The following is a 16,914-nucleotide window of genomic DNA, read 5'->3' as shown; positions in this document are numbered from 1 at the left end:
GAGAGAGTAAAATCCAAAATATCACAACAAAACAAAACAATCCCATCGGAGAATTATACGGTGAGAAATACGATGATGTCATCACTTGATACACTAGCATCTTGTCGGCGGATGATGATGATGAAGAGCCATACAAGACTACGACGAGTATCTTGATGTTGATATATGTAGTCCAGCAAGGAAGACTATGCTGTCACTGAAGAGATCCTCGAGGCTCTTGAACACAACAGGATCGATAAAAATGTCTTCGAGCTCATCCAAATCACCAGTGAGATTAATTCTATTCGACGTATTTGGTATGTCCGACCGTATTTCATTCGTATGCAGGACACTCCGACTTACCGACCTTGTTCTTTACAAGACACCTTATGTACGCCCAAGTTACCGATTCACGAGCAGTAAGCCATATATCTTTTAGATTGAAGCAGGCTCTGACTTGAAAAAGATACTACGATGAAGCCATGAAAGGTGGAGTTTCACCTCATAGTATAACGCCGCTGAGTGTGAGACAAGCTTTCAGACCTGGTACGTCTACTTAGTCCTGTTCAGCAATCGGGACACTGGTATCAGTGTGAAAAGCAAGCTGATGGCGATGAATCACTCCCTACGCTAGCCTTCAAGGCTATCGACTCCAAATGGCCACTATACGGCAAACATGCTACTCCTGCATTAACACCCGAGGAATGGTGGACAAAGATTATATATCAGACGTTACTTGAGGCTGGAGCTGAGAAAAAGGGTCGGTCCGTGCAGAGCACTTTGAAATCTATTGTCGCAAAAGGAATGCTGATAGAGGACTATGTTACGTGATCAGATCTCGACGAGAACATAGGAGTCATAGGTCCTGCCTTGATGAGTAGGTTTGAAAGTGATGAAGGCTATAGGAATTTCCCAGAGACGACCAGCTGTTGTGAGTATCCTGTTTACAAAGTATACGTAGAGCGTATCATCTTTAAGAATTCGGATGAGCACAAATCTGACCTGTTTCTAGTACAAGAACTTCGCCAGATGGGGGTCAAAACTTCCATAACATCAAATGCGGATCCAAGGATTTGTGCGCTTTTTCTTGACCATTCATTGTATACTTATAGGCTAATCTTGATCATGCAGTGAAAACGTTATCATCCCTTGAAATCTTACCTCTTTTATCGCACCCGCCGACTCTATCATGGGATGTGGAATCTGCTAAACCTTCTTCCAGAATCTTTCATGCGGCATGTAAAGCATGTGAGGAGGATGTAGGAGAAGGAGTAATAATGATCGGCGATGAATTGAAAGCGTATGCCCTGCTTCACCTCTTACCGTGACGTTGCAAATTGTTCACAGCTGATACTCAGAGAGTAGTGATTTCCGCGGTTCGACGCAGGCTAGCCTCGAAGGACGGCTAATAAGACGCCATGGAGAATGGTCAGATGGGGCTGCCAGAGCATCGGGAGAGGATTTGAGTGGAGTGAACGTAATAGCTTCGTTAGCGGAAGTAGTGGGTGAAGTTAAAAGGAGGAACAATGTGAGCTGAGCACTGAGCAGATCTAATAAGGAGAGACAATGCATTCTCATTCTTCTGGTAATCACACACATTGAGTTTGCCGTATGCAAGTATAGAGTTATGCATAGTAGCATTAAATTGCAGATGTAAAGACGTTTCAACTACACGACAATCCATGGACTACGTCTTCCGATAACGGTATGATAATCATTCGACGAGAGAACAACAACGGGTTCACGTCGTCAATCTGCGAAAAAACTCCCCTTCTTCACATTGAGTGTCAAATGCCAAGGTAAACTCAATCACTTCCCTTCTTTAGCTTCTTTAGCAGCGGCAGCGCCGTTGGCTGCGTTCCATTCTTTCCATAAACCATCCAAACTTCTTCCAATCAAGTTACTAGGTAGGCTTCTTATGATGTCGCCTATGTTTTCATCCAATTTCTCTTTTTCACCTTCACCGATCTTTTCAGCTAGATTAGTCGTTAACCTATACATTGCTAAAACAGCTAATGATACGTGTGTTTGATGATTCGTATATGGTGAATCAGGTTTTACTGAAGATGCTAAAGAAGAGAAAGAAGATGGATTACTCGAATATATAGGGTTTCGATCGCCTCTGGTTAATCTCAACAAGATTTCCAATGTATCAAATGGTGATGATAATAATGACCTGATGAAGTTTTGTCTGGATATTGATGTACCCAATGGAGATGAACTGGACCACGACTCCAATATCGATTTCAACGTTGGGGCCTATACGCCACCCACAAAATCAGCTCATTAGCCATTTGCGAATCCTCGAGTGTGGAGATCATGACGTACCGGATCAGGATCCATTACTTCCAGTTTGCCTTTCCAACCGTTTTGACTATCGAACTTCTTACCGAATTGTTCGTATAACCAATTATCAGCGGAATTGTTTCTACACCATTTGGGTTCTGATAATGGATTCTTCTTGTTCAGGTGAACAGTCAACGTTAAGCTGGGTGTTTCAGCATTTGACGACGAGTTGTAAAAGGCGTGCAAAGGGGGAATTGATCGTCCCTCTGCGGTAGGGGAGTCATTTTCAGGGAAGAAGGAAGATAGAGTTGATTGTGTAAGGGTTATGAATCTCTGATCAGTTGGATCGTAGCTTTCAACCTATTGACATTACAATACGTCAACACAGATCATCCCAGACGACAGTGATCATGTATACTCACCAAAATTCCTCTCGGTATCTCCAATCCTTCCCCTTCTCCTTTTTCACCTTTTAGCACCTTCAATTCGACTTCGATTCTACCTTCCTGCCTCCATATCCTGACTTTCTCAACTACGTCTGCATCGAGACATATTCTTCTCGAGCTCTTCTCGTACAATATCGATAATCGGTTGGTAGATGGCGCGATTTTTGTCGTTACACTTGACGCAGTAGGGAGGTCACCAGCTAGCGTCGATTGATAATCTTTGGAGTCTACTGAACTGACTGAATTGTGTCTTCTATTTCGGGTGTTTTCTGTTGTAGCTTTCGGTTCTGTAGAGTCGCCCAAAGGAACGACCACCTCGGCAATTCCCTCCTTGGTACTGGTAAGTGTATCGGGTGTTTCGCCGTCAACGTTGATGCCGAGTACTTCGGGTTGGCCAGCTTCGGTCTCTACGGTTTCGATCGTGGTGATCACGTTTTCAGGCAACTGTTCACTTTCTTCGACGTTGACCGAGTCGACAGCAGTAACCATCTCTACTGCCGAGATCTCGGCAGGTTCGGACTCCGCAGCAGCAATTGCACCTGCATCAGTAAACATAGAAACGTCTCCAACCTCTTCTACAAGCTCAGAAGTGGTGGTTTCAGGAATTTCAATCTCAGTAGTCTCGATGGTGACCTCTGTAGCAGGTTCGACGACCACAAGCTCATCTGGAAGATTGTTGTCGGTTGTCTCAGCTGCTAGGACCTCAAGAACTGGTTCTTGGGTAGGTATCTCTCCATTTATGGAGGGTTCGACCTCGTTCGGGGCGGATTGACCTTCCTGAGAAGAGAGACCATTCTCAACGGTGATGTCAGGGACCTCGGCGAGCTCAGCTGGAATGTCCGTCTCATTAATAACTCCAGATTCAGTCTTGGCTTGTTCTCCTTCAACTTCCACCACTTCCGCTTCCGCTTCTGCTTCTGCTTCTGCTTCCGCTTCCACTTCCACTTCCACTTCAGCATCACCAGCTCTACTAGGAGCAACGCTACTTGATTCCCTTCCTCTCTTCCTCCTGGCAGCTTTGGGTATCCGGTCCAGTTCAGGAGGAGAATCGAAATATATCCTGAATCGATTTTGATTCGATTCGTACGTAGTAGAGCTCTCAGTAGACGGTTGATTACGTTTGTTGTGGGTAAGAAGATATGAAGAATTTCGTTTCTTGGATGATGTCTCTTCTTCTACCCGATCGCAGATAGCCGAACGATACAACAAGAAAGAGAAAACAATCACAGTCAGACCTTGAACTCAGCTTAACAAGGGGAGCAGATGAAGAAGGAAGATCAAACACACCAGAATCAGGAGATTTAGCTTTTCTCTTTTCACCCCTCTTCTCTTCTACCCCTTCTAAGCCTGTCACCAGAACGACGGCATCACCATTGGTCTCAAGGACTGGGTCTAGTTCAGCTTTCACTTCCAGGGGATTCTCCGACACGACGATCTCTTCTGCCGATAGAGTAGCTGTGTCGACAGACTCATCCTTGATTTTGTCTTCGACGACAACTTCTTCTTTGGTCACGGTTTGATCATCTTCTTTAACTTCCTCCAAGACTTTCTCCTCGTCTGCTTCGGTTTCATCTTTCACCTCTTCATCATCTGCTCCTATCTTGCCCCAACTCCAATCCAATCCTTTGAACTCGATACCTATGATTCTAAAGTCTGTCATTGTAGTCTTCAACTCTTCTTTCCTCTTTTCTTTCCTAGGCAATTCCTTCTTGGGTGGTAACGAACTTCTGTTATCCCTTCTCATCATTCCGCTTGGACCTCTAGGTGCTCCCGCTATACCTATACCTCCACCACCTCTTGCGCCTCTGGCAGCTAGACCACCTCTTAGAGCAGCTCCACCTCTAGGTAAACCGATTCCAAAGGGAGGAGGGCCACCTCCGCCTAGATGAATCGGAGGTCTAGAAGCTGGGATCGGAGCACCACCTCTGCCTACACCACCGTTTAAACCACCACGAGAAGCATTGAACCCAGGTTGACCACCGTTTACACCAGCGTTGAAAGCTGCGGGAGCTGAAGGAGGTCTATTTATTGAATTCTGCATAGGACCACTAGGTGGTCTAACATTACCACCTACGCCACCTGCTCCACCAATTCCACCCGGTCCATCAAATCTTGGTCTTTTAGCTGGAGGGAATCCACCTGGAGGCGTTGACATGGGTGGTCGTGGTGGTCGATGTTGGTTGATCCCGGGTGGTCGATAAGGGGAATGAGGTTGAGGCGTTGCGGGAGGTCGATAAGGCTGATTACCACCTACAAAAGGTTGCTGTTGCTGTGGTTGCTGTTGCTGTTGCTGTTGCTGTTGCGGATAATATGGAGTTGCTTGTTGATTATATACGCCTACTTGAGGTGGTTGCTGGGCGATTGGTCCAGTCGGAGGTGGTCTATATCCTTGTCCAGGTCCGGCAGAAGATTGTTGAGCACCCCACCCATATCCTGCTTGTTGTTGATACGGTGGTCTGCCTTGACCTTGAACAGGAGCTTGAGGGTGTGGAGTTTGAAACCCCGCTACTCCTACTGGAGGATTTGGGCTGTACAATTGTTGTTGTTGGCCGTATTGTGCAGGTTGTTGTGGTTGCCCGTATCCTAATGGAGGTTGAGCGGTAGCGGCTGCGTAAGGTTGGATATTTGGTGGTGGTCGATAGGAAGGTTGACTAGGTCCCGCTACTGCTTGTTGCGCTGCAGTTTGATAAGTGTTGGAATGAGTAGCACCCGCACCATACCCATAGTTGGCATATGGGTTGGATGCCGTTGCAACAGGAGCATTGGCCATGGGAGCAGGTTGAGGTCCTGCTGAATAGGTAGCCGCAGGATTTACACCTTGAGCCTAGCAAACAGTCGTGTCAGCTTATCTTTTTCAGAAAACGCCAAAAGTCTTACCTGATAGTATGCCGCCCATGCAGCTGCATGAGCAGCTTGATCTACCACTTGGCCGCCCTGTTGTTGGAACTGTTGAGCGTGAGCAGGAGGAGGACCATTGGGAAGAGGAGGAGCAGGACCTGGACCTGACCCAGGCATATATGGTTTGGTAGGTAGTCCCGTAGGACCTCTCTTATTCATCCTCAACGACTGATCCTCGTCTATGTATGTTCGGACTATGTCAATGAGATCTGGTGATGTAAAAGCGAGCTGTTAAGAGAAAGAGAGAGAAAGAAGTGAATCTCAATTGAACGAGTGAAAAAGATGAAGAAGCGCGAAGGGTAATTTTTCGGGAATTAGAAAAAGTTGAATTTGCCCATATGTACACATTTTGTAATGAATTCCTAATCCTCATTACAAAGTTCGAACCCATTGGCGTTACGTAATTAGCTGATATCTTGGCTACCTGGCTCAAAAGCTTCTTTTCGACTGTTTGAATGCGATAAACTATGTTTTCCTTTCCCATCACTATAGTTCACCTTCTCTCACATACATTATATCAGTATTGCTGTCTTGCTGTCTTGACCACCTTAAGCAACGATTCAAGATGCCGCCAAAAGGACCAAACACGTTGCCCTTGCCATACGCTCAGGTCCAGCAACCTCCCAAGAGGGAGCAAAGGCAACCCATGAGGTGAGTATTTTGTAAATTAGTGTGAGATTTACCGCTAACCAGTCTCGTCGTGTCGCAGAACATCGAAACTTGGTACAAGTGAGCGTCCATTCCTCATCGTACAATGTTATAGGTGAAGTGCCAGATGAGAAGTATGCATAAGCTGATTCCTTCATGGCTAGAACTCAAGGTACTTCCCACTCAGCCTGAAACTCCCACCATAGTGGAAGAAGATGAAGATGAAGAGAATGACACTGGACTGCGAAATCGAGATGAATCGGAAGGAGTAGAGGTATGTTGATTGCTTCAACTTAGAGATGCTACTTCAGGCTCAAACCCAGGCTACAAACTGATTCAAACTTGCATGAACAGTTTTATACACCCCTTTCGCAAATTCCAAAAGGTACAGCGAGAAGGGATGCACAGCGATTGACCAAAAGTGAAAAGGCAAAATTACCCAGAGTAACAGCTTATTGTACTGCTGCGTGAGCTATTTCCTCCATCCGAGCCCAGTAAGAGATCTTAGCTGACTCTTTGGCAATGTAGGACATATAATCTCGAAGCTATGCAAGCCTATCTTTCCGCAAGACCAACATCATATCGTACTCATCCAAGGATATTCGATACGGAATGCTTACATACACCATATCTCCCACCTCCATCTTCCTCATCATCAAATTTCAGATCACCACATCTGAAACCTACTGCATCAACAAATCATATCCCCGAAGGCGACTTACTGAATCTAGGTGATGGCTATTCAAAGAGATCAAACTCATATACCAATTCCAATATCCATGCAAGTTCAGATTCTGGAGAGGTGAAAAGACGTACGGGATTCACGAAAAGACCTGGATCAGGAAATAGACCAAGTTCAAAAGATAGTGGTAACGCCGACAATGGAAATAACAATGGTAATGGCACCGACAGTGAGAGAGAAGATGACGATGATTTCGAAGAGGAAGAGTGGGTTCCAGATGTGTTCTTGTTCGAATATGGTACTGTAGTCATCTGGGGTATGACTGAGAAAGAAGAGAAACGATTTTTGGGCAGTATGTGAGTGTTGCGGCTCACCTCATCAAGTTGAGAGGTCTATTCAATAGAACGCTGATATCCTTTTTCGCGGCTGATAGTAAAAAGTTCGAGATCGAGAGATTGTCAACCGAAGATGTGGAAATGGAAGATTTGAATTTCTATTACGCTGATTATTCTCGGTGAGCTAAAGATGCTTTGTGAAGGCAGTACGAGAGCTGACGTTTATCAACAGAATATACAACGATGTGATTACCCTTCGTAAAGGATCTTCCTACATGTGAGCTGTCTCGCATCGTCCCATGACAGTAATCATGTCTGGCGCTGATGATCTCTCTCGTCTTACTCAGGACGAAATTGTCCTTATCACATGCCCTGTCACAATCAGTCAAAATCTCCTTGTTCGAGGAACTCATTTCCTCAACAATTGAACAAACAAAAGATATCCCAAAATCACTTTCAGAGACAGGTAAAATTGGTGTACGTTATCGGCTTCGCAGTTGCTGGATTACGGAAAAGCGTTCAGCTGATCCGTATTATGATAGTTGCCAAGAAGCGAGATCATGAAGCAAATTGGTAATTTGTTTATTCTGAGAATAAATATAAATCTTGTCGGATCGATTTTGGATTCTCCTGTGAGTTTTTCACTCTTCACCGAGCGCATTTATCAGGCGGAACATTGCTGACAAGCTACTCTGTGATCGCAGGAGTTCTTTTGGTAAGCTGGCCGCCTATGAATCAGTGTTGGCGTGAAAGGACAAGCTAATCTGATGAGCGCGTTTATAGGTCTTTCCCAGATTTGGAACCTTTGTATGGAGCAGCAAGATCTTACCTTGAGATTGGACAAAGAGTAGATTTGCTGAATGCCAGAGTAGATGTGAGTCAAGAAACCCAACAATCCCTTGTCATCGAAGAACTTTACTGACAAAGTATTCATCAGGTATTACAAGATATGTTGAAATTGCTGAAAGAAAGTGTCAATTCCAGTCATGGAGAGAGATTAGAAGGTATCGTGATATTCTTGATGTATGTTGATCCTCCTCTCACCATATCATAAGTGCAACCCAAGCTGAGATTTGTTGGAATATAGTGGAATCGAGATTGTCTTGGGTATAATCACGATTTTGGTCGATCTTAGTCTTACATAGCGGATCCAAACTTGCTTGACGGTGGGGAAGAGGAAGTAAAGATGTTGTATATGATCTTTTCTAGAGACGATATATCGATGAACCTTACTATGTATCCTATAGAGATTCATATGTGCGTTCATTTTAGTCCAAACCTACGGTAACTCAGTGATACTATTCCAGAGAACATGTTCATTTTTGTATCTTTTGCCAGCATGTGATTGAAAAACTCAGTTGGATGAGGTTGGAGGACCTAACGATGCAAGGTGGAATGCATATACTAATGAAATACAAGTACAAATGATTGAATTTTACCGCGTAAACCCCTAATATCCAATAACCAATCCCGAACAAAGCATTTTAAGCTTTACCATTGTCTCTAGCTACTTTACCGATGTAGTTTAATGCACTTCCGTATCTTAGCCACTCGATTTGGTCTTCACTGAGTGTATGTCTAGTTTCTATTTCCTCCATTGTTCCATCTGGTTTCTCTACTCTCAATTTGATTATTGGACTTGAAGAAGTACCGTTCATTACAGCTTCTAAACCATTTGTGGATACTTTATCATGTGCTGATATTCTTGAATAGTCGGATTTATCCATGAACCATAATGGGAGTATACCTTGTTTCTACGACGGATATCCAACGTTAGTATAACCCTGTCATCATATGAAATCAAGTAATTTGAAAAGGTCAACTTACCTTCAGATTTGTCTCGTGGATTCTTGCAAATGATCTAGCTACAATCATGGCTCCTCCGTAAAATCTAGGTTGCAAAGCAGCATGCTCTCTTGCTGAACCCTCTCCGTCTACACGTTCACACGAGAATCAGCTCGTGTCAAACGATATTGTATTCACACAATGTCCACTCACAATTGTCATCCACAACTAACATCCAAGGTTCATTTCTTTGCTTATATTTCTGCATAGTTCTAGGTATCGTATCTTCTTCACCATTGATGTCTATTGCTTTATTGATTTTACCACCTTGATCATTCACGGCGGTCATCAGGGTATTCTCGGAAATATTTGATAGGTGACCTTTGTATTTCAACCAAGCTCCAGCTGCAGATATATGATCTGTCGTACATTTGCCTTTGACTCTCATCAAACATGTCATAGTTGATAATTCACCTCCACCATTGGCGAAATTTGAGCCGAATGGCTCGAGAATCTCTAGTCTTGTTGATGAAGGAGAGATTGCGATTTCGGTGGAAGGTGACGGTGTAGGTGAAGGTTGAGGTGCGTATGATAAATCACCAGCTGAGTATCCAGTTGGTGGCAATCTGTCACCTGATGGTGGGGTGAATCTGAAAGGTCCGTTAGGTGTGGGGATAGAATCGGTAGTAGGGTTGAAGTTCAGATCACCAGAGAATGCCATCTGAACGGGGATATTATCGAAATTAGCTTTTAGTCTTTTTGCAATGGGTTGATCGCTACGGGAATACACAACTCACAGCAGTAACAATTTCAGGGGAAGCAAGGAAGTTCATGGTCTTTAAATTACCATCATTTCTAGCTTTGAAGTTTCTGTTGAAAGAAGTCAAGATGGCTAATTCACTTTCTTATCAGTTTTGTCCATATTACAACCGATATCAAAAGTCCGCTGACTCACCGTTATCTTCACCTTTATGTTCATCTCTTTTCCATTGACCGATACATGGACCACAAGCATTTGCCAATACAGTCGCACCAACGCTTTCCAAAGTATCTTGTAAACCATCTTTTTCAACTGTTGCTCTGATCAATTCTGATCCAGGTGTGACCAAAAATGGTACTTTGGATTTCAATCCTGCGGCTTTAGCTTGTTCAGCAATTGATGCTACCCTTGACATATCTTCATATGACGAATTCGTACACGATCCAATCAAGGCGGAAGAAAGCGCTGTGGGGTATTTGTTCTCGTTGAGGAACGAAGAGAATGAGGAGAGGGGAGTGGCAAGATCAGGTGTGAAGGGTCCGTTGAGATGAGGTTCAAGGTCGGAAAGGTTCTATAGATAGTGTGAAGAAATTAGTCACTGCCTTCTTCCTCGAAGGAGACTCGCATCGGTCTCTGAGACTCAGCTAAAGACAACGCACAATCTCGATAACCTCGTCGTACTCTGCGCCCTCATCAGCACTCAAAAAGCCTTGCTTAGCAGCATCGTCGGCAGCTTGAGCGACTGGACCTCGACCTGTGGCGTGAAGATATTGTCGCATATTGTCGGAGTATGGGAAAGTCGATGTGGTTGCTCCTACTTCTGCACCCATATTGGCGATAGTTGCTAGACCAGTACACGATTGAGCTGGTACACCAGGTCCGAAGTACTCTATTATTCTACCTGTACCTCCCTGAAAGACACGATGACCTCAGTCAGCATATTGCATCGTCAATTATCACCTAGGGAGACAAGAAGTTGGGGTGAATTCACTCACTCTAACGGTAAGCTTACCAGCCAAATGCAAGATCAAGTCTTTTGGTGTAGCCCAGCCCTTCAATTCACCGGTCAACTTAACACCAGTCACTAAAGGAGCTTTCAATTCCCATGGAGTATCTGTTAAAGCGTCTACAGCATCTGCACCTCCAACACCGATAGCTAACATTCCCAAGCCACCAGCATTGGGTGTATGACTATCCGTTCCTAACATCAACAAACCAGGAGCGGCGTAATTTTCTAATACGATTTGATGAATGATACCTGAACCAGGTCTCCAAAATTCTATTCCGTATTTCAATGCGGCAGATTCCAAAAAATCGAACACTTCTTTATTGGCTTCTATTGATCTTGATAAATCTGATTCAGCTCCTGTTTGAGCTTGAATCAGATGATCACAATGTATAGATGCAGGTACGGCACATGAAGGTAATCTACACGTCATGAATTGAAGCAAAGCCATTTGAGCTGATGCGTCCTACGATGAATCAATCAATTATTAGCATCAATTGCTTGAAAGTATCAACGAGAGCTTTTAAGGCCTTGCGAAAGCCGAAGTTTGGACTTGGTGAAAATCCGCAAAACTCACTTGCATGGCCACTCGATCAGGTCTCAGCTTCAAGTACCTCTCACCTCTCACTTTGCCGCCACCGCCAAGGGACTCTTCTGGGTTTCTCAGATGAGCATACAAGATCTTTTCTGCCAAAGTCAACTTGGCTCCTTTAGGCAAGACATTCCTGACTTCGTCCAATGTTTTGAGCAGTCGAGGATAAGGGGGTGTGATTGAAGTACAATCTTTGATAGGTAATGAAGAAGGAGTAGCTAAACCCCTGGCTTGGACAAGACGCTTGGGCAGAGCGGATACCCTGGCTGATGATAAGATGACCATCTTGGTAGGTCGTTAATGAGATATATAGTGAAGCAAGGAAAGAAGCGCGCTTGTATGAGGAGAAGATAAAAGTCGAAAAAGAAGAAAAAAAGTGATCGAGTGAAAACAACTTTTTGTGATTGGTACAAGGGGAATCAAAGTGAGGGAAACAAATAAGCATATCAGAGTGATCTAGTGAATGACTTTTGTAATGGCTCATTAGTTATTCAGGGTGTTGATTAGGAATTCTCAAACTCATACTCTAATGAGAAAAATCGAGGTGGAGGTTGTTCACCCCGTTCCCAAGAGGACAATCACGGTCAACCCACCATTTAGACATTGTTAAATCACCTTTCTCTTGTACTCTTTCCTCTTCTTTCCATCATTTATCTCATTCTTATAGTCAATCAGTCTGTATAGATCGATACAGACTGTTCTAGCACATTAGTTGACACTTCTGTTTCCTGACACCATCGGTCTTAATCCAGATCAGTGGGAAATTCATCTTACAATGTCCGATAACGAAGAAGTGAGTTCTTCCTCCTCACCTGACGGCTAATCCACTCTACTCGCCGCTCAAGAACGGTACGCTTACTGACAGGTGAATGCAGGATACTATCGTCGGCTTCGAGGTACGTCTGTCCGATACCATTCCCCTCGAATCTTGGCGTATTTCTGATATCGACTGTGCTTCTCATGACGGTGTTCCCTTGTCTGATTGAAGCTGATGTCAGCGGTGTCAACAATAGTCCGTCGAAGAACTTCAAAGTCATGTGAGTGTTTCCACCTTTAACAAATCCTCACCCTCGTCTTGTCAAGCCCTTATCACAAGCGCATGCGAGCTGTACTGTCGCGATCCCACCCTTCTCACACCATCTTCACTGACCAGGTGCTGTGGCGGCTCGTGCGCACTTGCAACGTCATCTCTGATACCACGGCTGCTCCGTCACTTTCATCTTTTAAAAACACTTCTTTGACGAACATACTGATGCCATCTTGAACTATAGGGTATCAACGCTCAAGATATATCTAAGCTCAAAGCTGCTGGTATCGTCACTGTCCTGGGTGTATCACAAACCACCAGAAGACATTTACTGAGAATTAAGGTGAGCAGGCTTGAAACGCCTTACAGTATATGTGCGCTGACGAGATGACTAAACAGGGACTTTCAGAAGTGAGCTGAATGTTAGAAGCCCCTCGACATGTATTTGACAGACCATCTACAAATAGGCTAAAGTAGAAAAGTTGAAGGTCTGTGATACATTGACTGCTGCCACTATATCTAAGCGCTAACCTGCGCCGGAACAACAGGAAGTGGTGGCTAAAATGCTCGTAAGTCAACCATTCAGAATCAATTCTCCTACATACATACTTTCCACTTCTGCTAATCATTTATCATCACTACAACAGCCTGCACCCTTCATGACCGCCACGGAGATTGCCGACCGACGACAGAATGTTGTGTACATTACAACTGGCTCAAAATCCGTTGACGCAATGCTTGGAGGCGGTATTGCTACTCAAAGTATAACTGAAGTCTTCGGAGAGTTTAGAACAGGAAAGGTAAGGATTTACTCTTTCTATACACTGCTTTATGTATCGGGTCAGCTAATATGTGTGTTGAGTAGACCCAACTCTGCCATACTCTCTGTGTTTCCACTCAGCTTCCGGAGGAAAATGGTGGCGCTGCTGGGAAAGTGGCGTATATTGATACAGAGTTAGCCAACTCTTCGAATGTTTCTGACTACTTAAGCTAATCCCATAATCAGAGGTACCTTTCGACCTGATCGAGTCAGAGCTGTAGCGGACCGATTCGGAGTTGACTCCACTATGGCACTTGACAATGTTCTTTGCGCCAGAGCTTGGAGCTCTGAACAGCAATGTGACTTACTCGTGGAACTCGCTGTAAGGTAGGTATATGCAGATCATTCCACTTCCATGGAGTACAATGCTAAAAGCCGGGTACAGATTCGTAGAGGATCGAACATACAAACTTCTCATTGTGGACAGTATCATGAATCTTTTCCGTCAGTCTGTGCTCCATGGAAATGCTTATACACAGCAATACCAGCTGACCACACCTTCGTTACAGGTCAAGACTATTCCGGCCGAGGAGAGTTATCTGAACGACAACAGGTGATTGGTGATCAATGGATTAGCGGATAGCTAGCTGATAAGAATTTAGAAACTTAACCAATTCCTTGCAAGACTCCAAAAGCTTTCTGAAGAGTTTAACATCGCTGTGGTCCTTACCAATCAAGTTCAGGCTGATCCAGGTGTGAGTGGAACTTATTCTACGTACTGCCAATGCTGTCCTAGCTAATGCATATGCATCAGGCTGCTGCAATGTAAGAGATATTTGTCGATGTAGATTAAGTTATCATTAATTCAATCTTACTAGGTTTGCTGCTGCTGCTTCTGCGAAACCTGTTGGAGGTGAGTTGAAAAGTTCTCGTCCCGTTCAATTCCACTAATCGCTCATTTGTTGCAGGTCATATCCTTGCCCACGCGTGAGTACCCTTCCACATTCTCGGGCCATGATGCCTAACAGATCTATATAGATCCGCCACTCGTATCGCCCTTCGTAAAGGTCGAGGCGATGAAAGAATTGCCAAGCTCAGCGATTCTCTCGACATGCCTGAAGGTGAAGCCACTTATGTTCTAAAGTCTGGGTGTGTGATATTTCGCGATGAGGAAGAGGGGCTGCGCTGATCACTATACCGTCTAGTGGCTGGGAAGACCCAAGCTAAAGGGTAGCGCCCCGAGAAAAATCTCTACTTGCTCGTCATCGCCGCTTTCGTATCTACAAGTCTCATCCCATTTTATCGGACATTATTCCATTTCATTCCTCATTTCGTGCTCATCACCACGTAGTTTCGTTGTATATATCCTGCATCATCCATCATACATCGTTGTAGTCCTTTTATCTGTACATATATTTAACCAATCATGCATGTTCATTCGTCACGATCAGATCAAGTTCCTTGCCAAACAGATCGAGCTCTGATATCTGCTTGGTGCGATCTTCCGATTGAGCGTTTACATTATTCGTGTTACATCATCCGATCATTCGTGACGGATGAGACTTCCTTTGTCTCATGACAGTGTCGGACAGATAATCTTCTATAGCACTCAAGCCGCCAACAAAGGTGGCACAGCATCAGCTCAATCCAAGTCCCATAGCGGTGACAGTCCAAGTAACGATGTCTGTGAATCGTTCTTCCACATTTCACTTTCCGTCTGTAGAATCCAAGCATATTATAGGCACTTAATTCTGTCTTCAATTTTTTATAATTTACCATCATGTCTGAGCCAACATCCAATATAATTGAGATGTCCCGAGAAGAATTGGATAGCCTGACAACAGCAATTGGTCAGCTAACACCGGAGACGATACGTACCCTCCGAACCACGATAGATAATCCGGGCTCAGATCAAAGTCCATTGACAATCGATCATGATAAATATCCCATTACGATGCCTTCGAGCAGATCAGGATGTGACACCATCGATAATGAATATTTGATGATTTATAATTCACATACCCCAGAGCAAGAGGAAGGTCATGATTCCCAAGAAGGAGGTTATGATGTCACGATGTCGATTCCTCTACGCGCCGACAAAATGTACAAGATCAAAGATAACAACGCACTCATTCCGACGAGGAGTTTCTGGTTACCTGATCCAAAGGAAAGGACTGAGGAAGCTTGGCTCAACACCGCTAAGATCAACTTTCTTTGGGCTGCCGACACCGATAAACACGTAGAAATGTATGATGGGATGATAGAGAACGATATAGATGAAGAGGAAGTTTGGCGAAGAATGAATGAGTTTCGGGATCATGTCAATAGCTTGACCAACGCGCAGGATCGCTCGCAGCGGCAATGTCGAGTATTGTAGGAAAAAGGGGAGAAGTAGTATTGATATTGCGTGGAAGTGGTTTGATTCGTCAGGATGACCGCTATGAGTGGGATGTGTGTCGAGTCTACAAGAGATCCAATATCATGCAGAAGACTGATAGTGCAGTACTGGCCCGCATCACATCTCAGTGTCAGAAGCCTAACAACTTGACAGAAAGTGGTTTTCGTGGCACAATATAATGGTGAACCATCAAACGACATGTTGAGAGATAGCACATTTATCGCTTGACCAACAAGATGAAAGGTGATCTATCCCATAAATGCGCATGTGGGATGTATATACTGAACGAACAAGGCCGACTGGTCAAATCACATATGCATGGCCAGTAGTGTATCTCTATACATCATCCCCCGCGCATCACCACTACTGTGTATCCTTCTCGCTGTGATCAATTCAAGTCAAGAACTTTGACATCTTGGACGCAATGATAAGTCCCCATGGCTAATGAGGTCATTATTCATCATCATCTTCAGCCTTGAGTCCTCAGTCTAATCTTCCTCTTGAGTCGCATCCCAGTATAAAGCCAAGGCAGCCCTGACACTAGCCATAACATGAACACCATAGCCGTCAGCAGGTTGGACCACTGTATTCATGGCGTCTTCCACGGTGGTATAATTGGTCCCGTCGTAACCGGAATCTCGGAGTCTGGCTGTCGCCCAGTCTACGCCTCTCGTGTATTCGCGTGGATCTGGGAATGCATGAGGATAAAGATGGAAGTCCATTCCTGCTCGTCCAGTTTCTGCCGGAATGAGGGTTATCGTAAGTCGATGAGTGCCATTGTTTTGCCGAGTGGTATGCCATTCGATTCTTCGACCGGGATCGATAGTAGAGTTGACACTACCAGAGGAAGCTCTAGAGTGACCACGACTATGTCTACCAGGAGATTGGACGCCATAAGCGGTACTCGCACCAGGAGAGCCAGGAGAAGGTGTATTATAAGCTTGAGTCCCATGAGGGTAAGGTGAGAGGGATTGTCTTGGAGAATAAGGATTGTGACCTTGACCTGACTGACCTCTACCAGGTGATGCAGTCGCAGTGGTCGATGCGTATCCGGGAGCAGCGTCGTTGACGTTGGTTTGTGGCAGCGAGCTGATTGGGACCCATCTGTTATCGAGTAAAATGTGGCCACGGACGACCGAGTGGTTTGTGCCTTGGTAATTGATAGTAGCGCCACTGCTATTGGAGCTTGATCGATTAGGCATGATACAGCGTGATAATCTTATTTCGTTCTACCGTAGTATGGCTATGAGGGCGAGTGATGGAAGGGAAGATCGAATGACAGATGCTCAACGATCATAGGATAGAGAAAAGT

At 44.6% G+C, this 16,914-nt stretch overlaps 7 protein-coding genes across 7 annotated transcripts; 4 read left to right on the top strand and 3 right to left on the bottom strand.

The window, feature by feature from the left end:
• Positions 1–241: 241 nt before the first annotated feature.
• On the top strand, positions 242–1,516 carry IL334_007922 (uncharacterized protein; the record flags this gene model as incomplete). Its single annotated transcript, XM_062939611.1, has 8 exons — positions 242–296; positions 362–398; positions 446–525; positions 614–739; positions 815–910; positions 992–1,054; positions 1,111–1,279; positions 1,345–1,516. 8 exons carry the CDS (start codon positions 242–244, stop codon positions 1,514–1,516), a joined length of 798 nt encoding a protein of 265 aa, XP_062795662.1.
• Positions 1,517–1,788: 272 nt separating this feature from the next.
• IL334_007921 (uncharacterized protein) lies at positions 1,789–5,768 on the bottom strand (the record flags this gene model as incomplete). The annotated part of the gene is made up of 5 exons (XM_062939610.1): positions 1,789–2,238; positions 2,308–2,625; positions 2,688–3,886; positions 3,999–5,535; positions 5,589–5,768. The coding sequence occupies 5 exons, from the start codon at positions 5,766–5,768 to the stop codon at positions 1,789–1,791; spliced, it is 3,684 nt and encodes a 1,227-aa protein (XP_062795661.1).
• A 406-nt stretch (positions 5,769–6,174) lies between these two features.
• On the top strand, positions 6,175–8,419 carry IL334_007920 (uncharacterized protein; the record flags this gene model as incomplete). The annotated part of the gene is made up of 13 exons (XM_062939609.1): positions 6,175–6,260; positions 6,319–6,338; positions 6,422–6,531; positions 6,612–6,724; positions 6,786–7,295; positions 7,373–7,453; positions 7,507–7,551; positions 7,622–7,751; positions 7,817–7,906; positions 7,979–7,989; positions 8,058–8,148; positions 8,212–8,297; positions 8,362–8,419. 13 exons carry the CDS (start codon positions 6,175–6,177, stop codon positions 8,417–8,419), a joined length of 1,431 nt encoding a protein of 476 aa, XP_062795660.1.
• Positions 8,420–8,758: 339 nt separating this feature from the next.
• On the bottom strand, positions 8,759–11,702 carry IL334_007919 (aconitate hydratase, mitochondrial; the record flags this gene model as incomplete). The annotated part of the gene is made up of 8 exons (XM_062939608.1): positions 8,759–9,028; positions 9,102–9,208; positions 9,273–9,780; positions 9,857–9,951; positions 10,015–10,390; positions 10,479–10,730; positions 10,815–11,291; positions 11,403–11,702. The coding sequence occupies 8 exons, from the start codon at positions 11,700–11,702 to the stop codon at positions 8,759–8,761; spliced, it is 2,385 nt and encodes a 794-aa protein (XP_062795659.1).
• A 490-nt stretch (positions 11,703–12,192) lies between these two features.
• IL334_007918 (meiotic recombinase Dmc1) lies at positions 12,193–14,431 on the top strand (the record flags this gene model as incomplete). Its single annotated transcript, XM_062939607.1, has 18 exons — positions 12,193–12,210; positions 12,293–12,313; positions 12,431–12,454; positions 12,689–12,787; positions 12,844–12,855; positions 12,912–12,932; positions 12,993–13,013; positions 13,092–13,244; positions 13,310–13,398; positions 13,451–13,591; positions 13,650–13,708; positions 13,774–13,817; positions 13,867–13,959; positions 14,019–14,029; positions 14,083–14,117; positions 14,173–14,191; positions 14,243–14,353; positions 14,410–14,431. The coding sequence occupies 18 exons, from the start codon at positions 12,193–12,195 to the stop codon at positions 14,429–14,431; spliced, it is 993 nt and encodes a 330-aa protein (XP_062795658.1).
• Positions 14,432–14,984: 553 nt separating this feature from the next.
• Positions 14,985–15,581, top strand: IL334_007917 (uncharacterized protein; the record flags this gene model as incomplete). Its single annotated transcript, XM_062939606.1, has 1 exon — positions 14,985–15,581. One exon carries the CDS (start codon positions 14,985–14,987, stop codon positions 15,579–15,581), a length of 597 nt encoding a protein of 198 aa, XP_062795657.1.
• A 509-nt stretch (positions 15,582–16,090) lies between these two features.
• IL334_007916 (uncharacterized protein) lies at positions 16,091–16,804 on the bottom strand (the record flags this gene model as incomplete). Its single annotated transcript, XM_062939605.1, has 1 exon — positions 16,091–16,804. The coding sequence occupies one exon, from the start codon at positions 16,802–16,804 to the stop codon at positions 16,091–16,093; it is 714 nt and encodes a 237-aa protein (XP_062795656.1).
• Between the last annotated feature and the right edge of the window lie 110 nt (positions 16,805–16,914).

Source organism: Kwoniella shivajii, chromosome 11 (assembly GCF_035658355.1).
Source record: "Kwoniella shivajii chromosome 11, complete sequence".
Classification (NCBI taxonomy): domain Eukaryota; kingdom Fungi; phylum Basidiomycota; class Tremellomycetes; order Tremellales; family Cryptococcaceae; genus Kwoniella; species Kwoniella shivajii.
The sequence above is the reverse complement of the archived record's forward strand: the minus strand, read 5'-3'. Positions and strand labels throughout refer to the sequence as shown.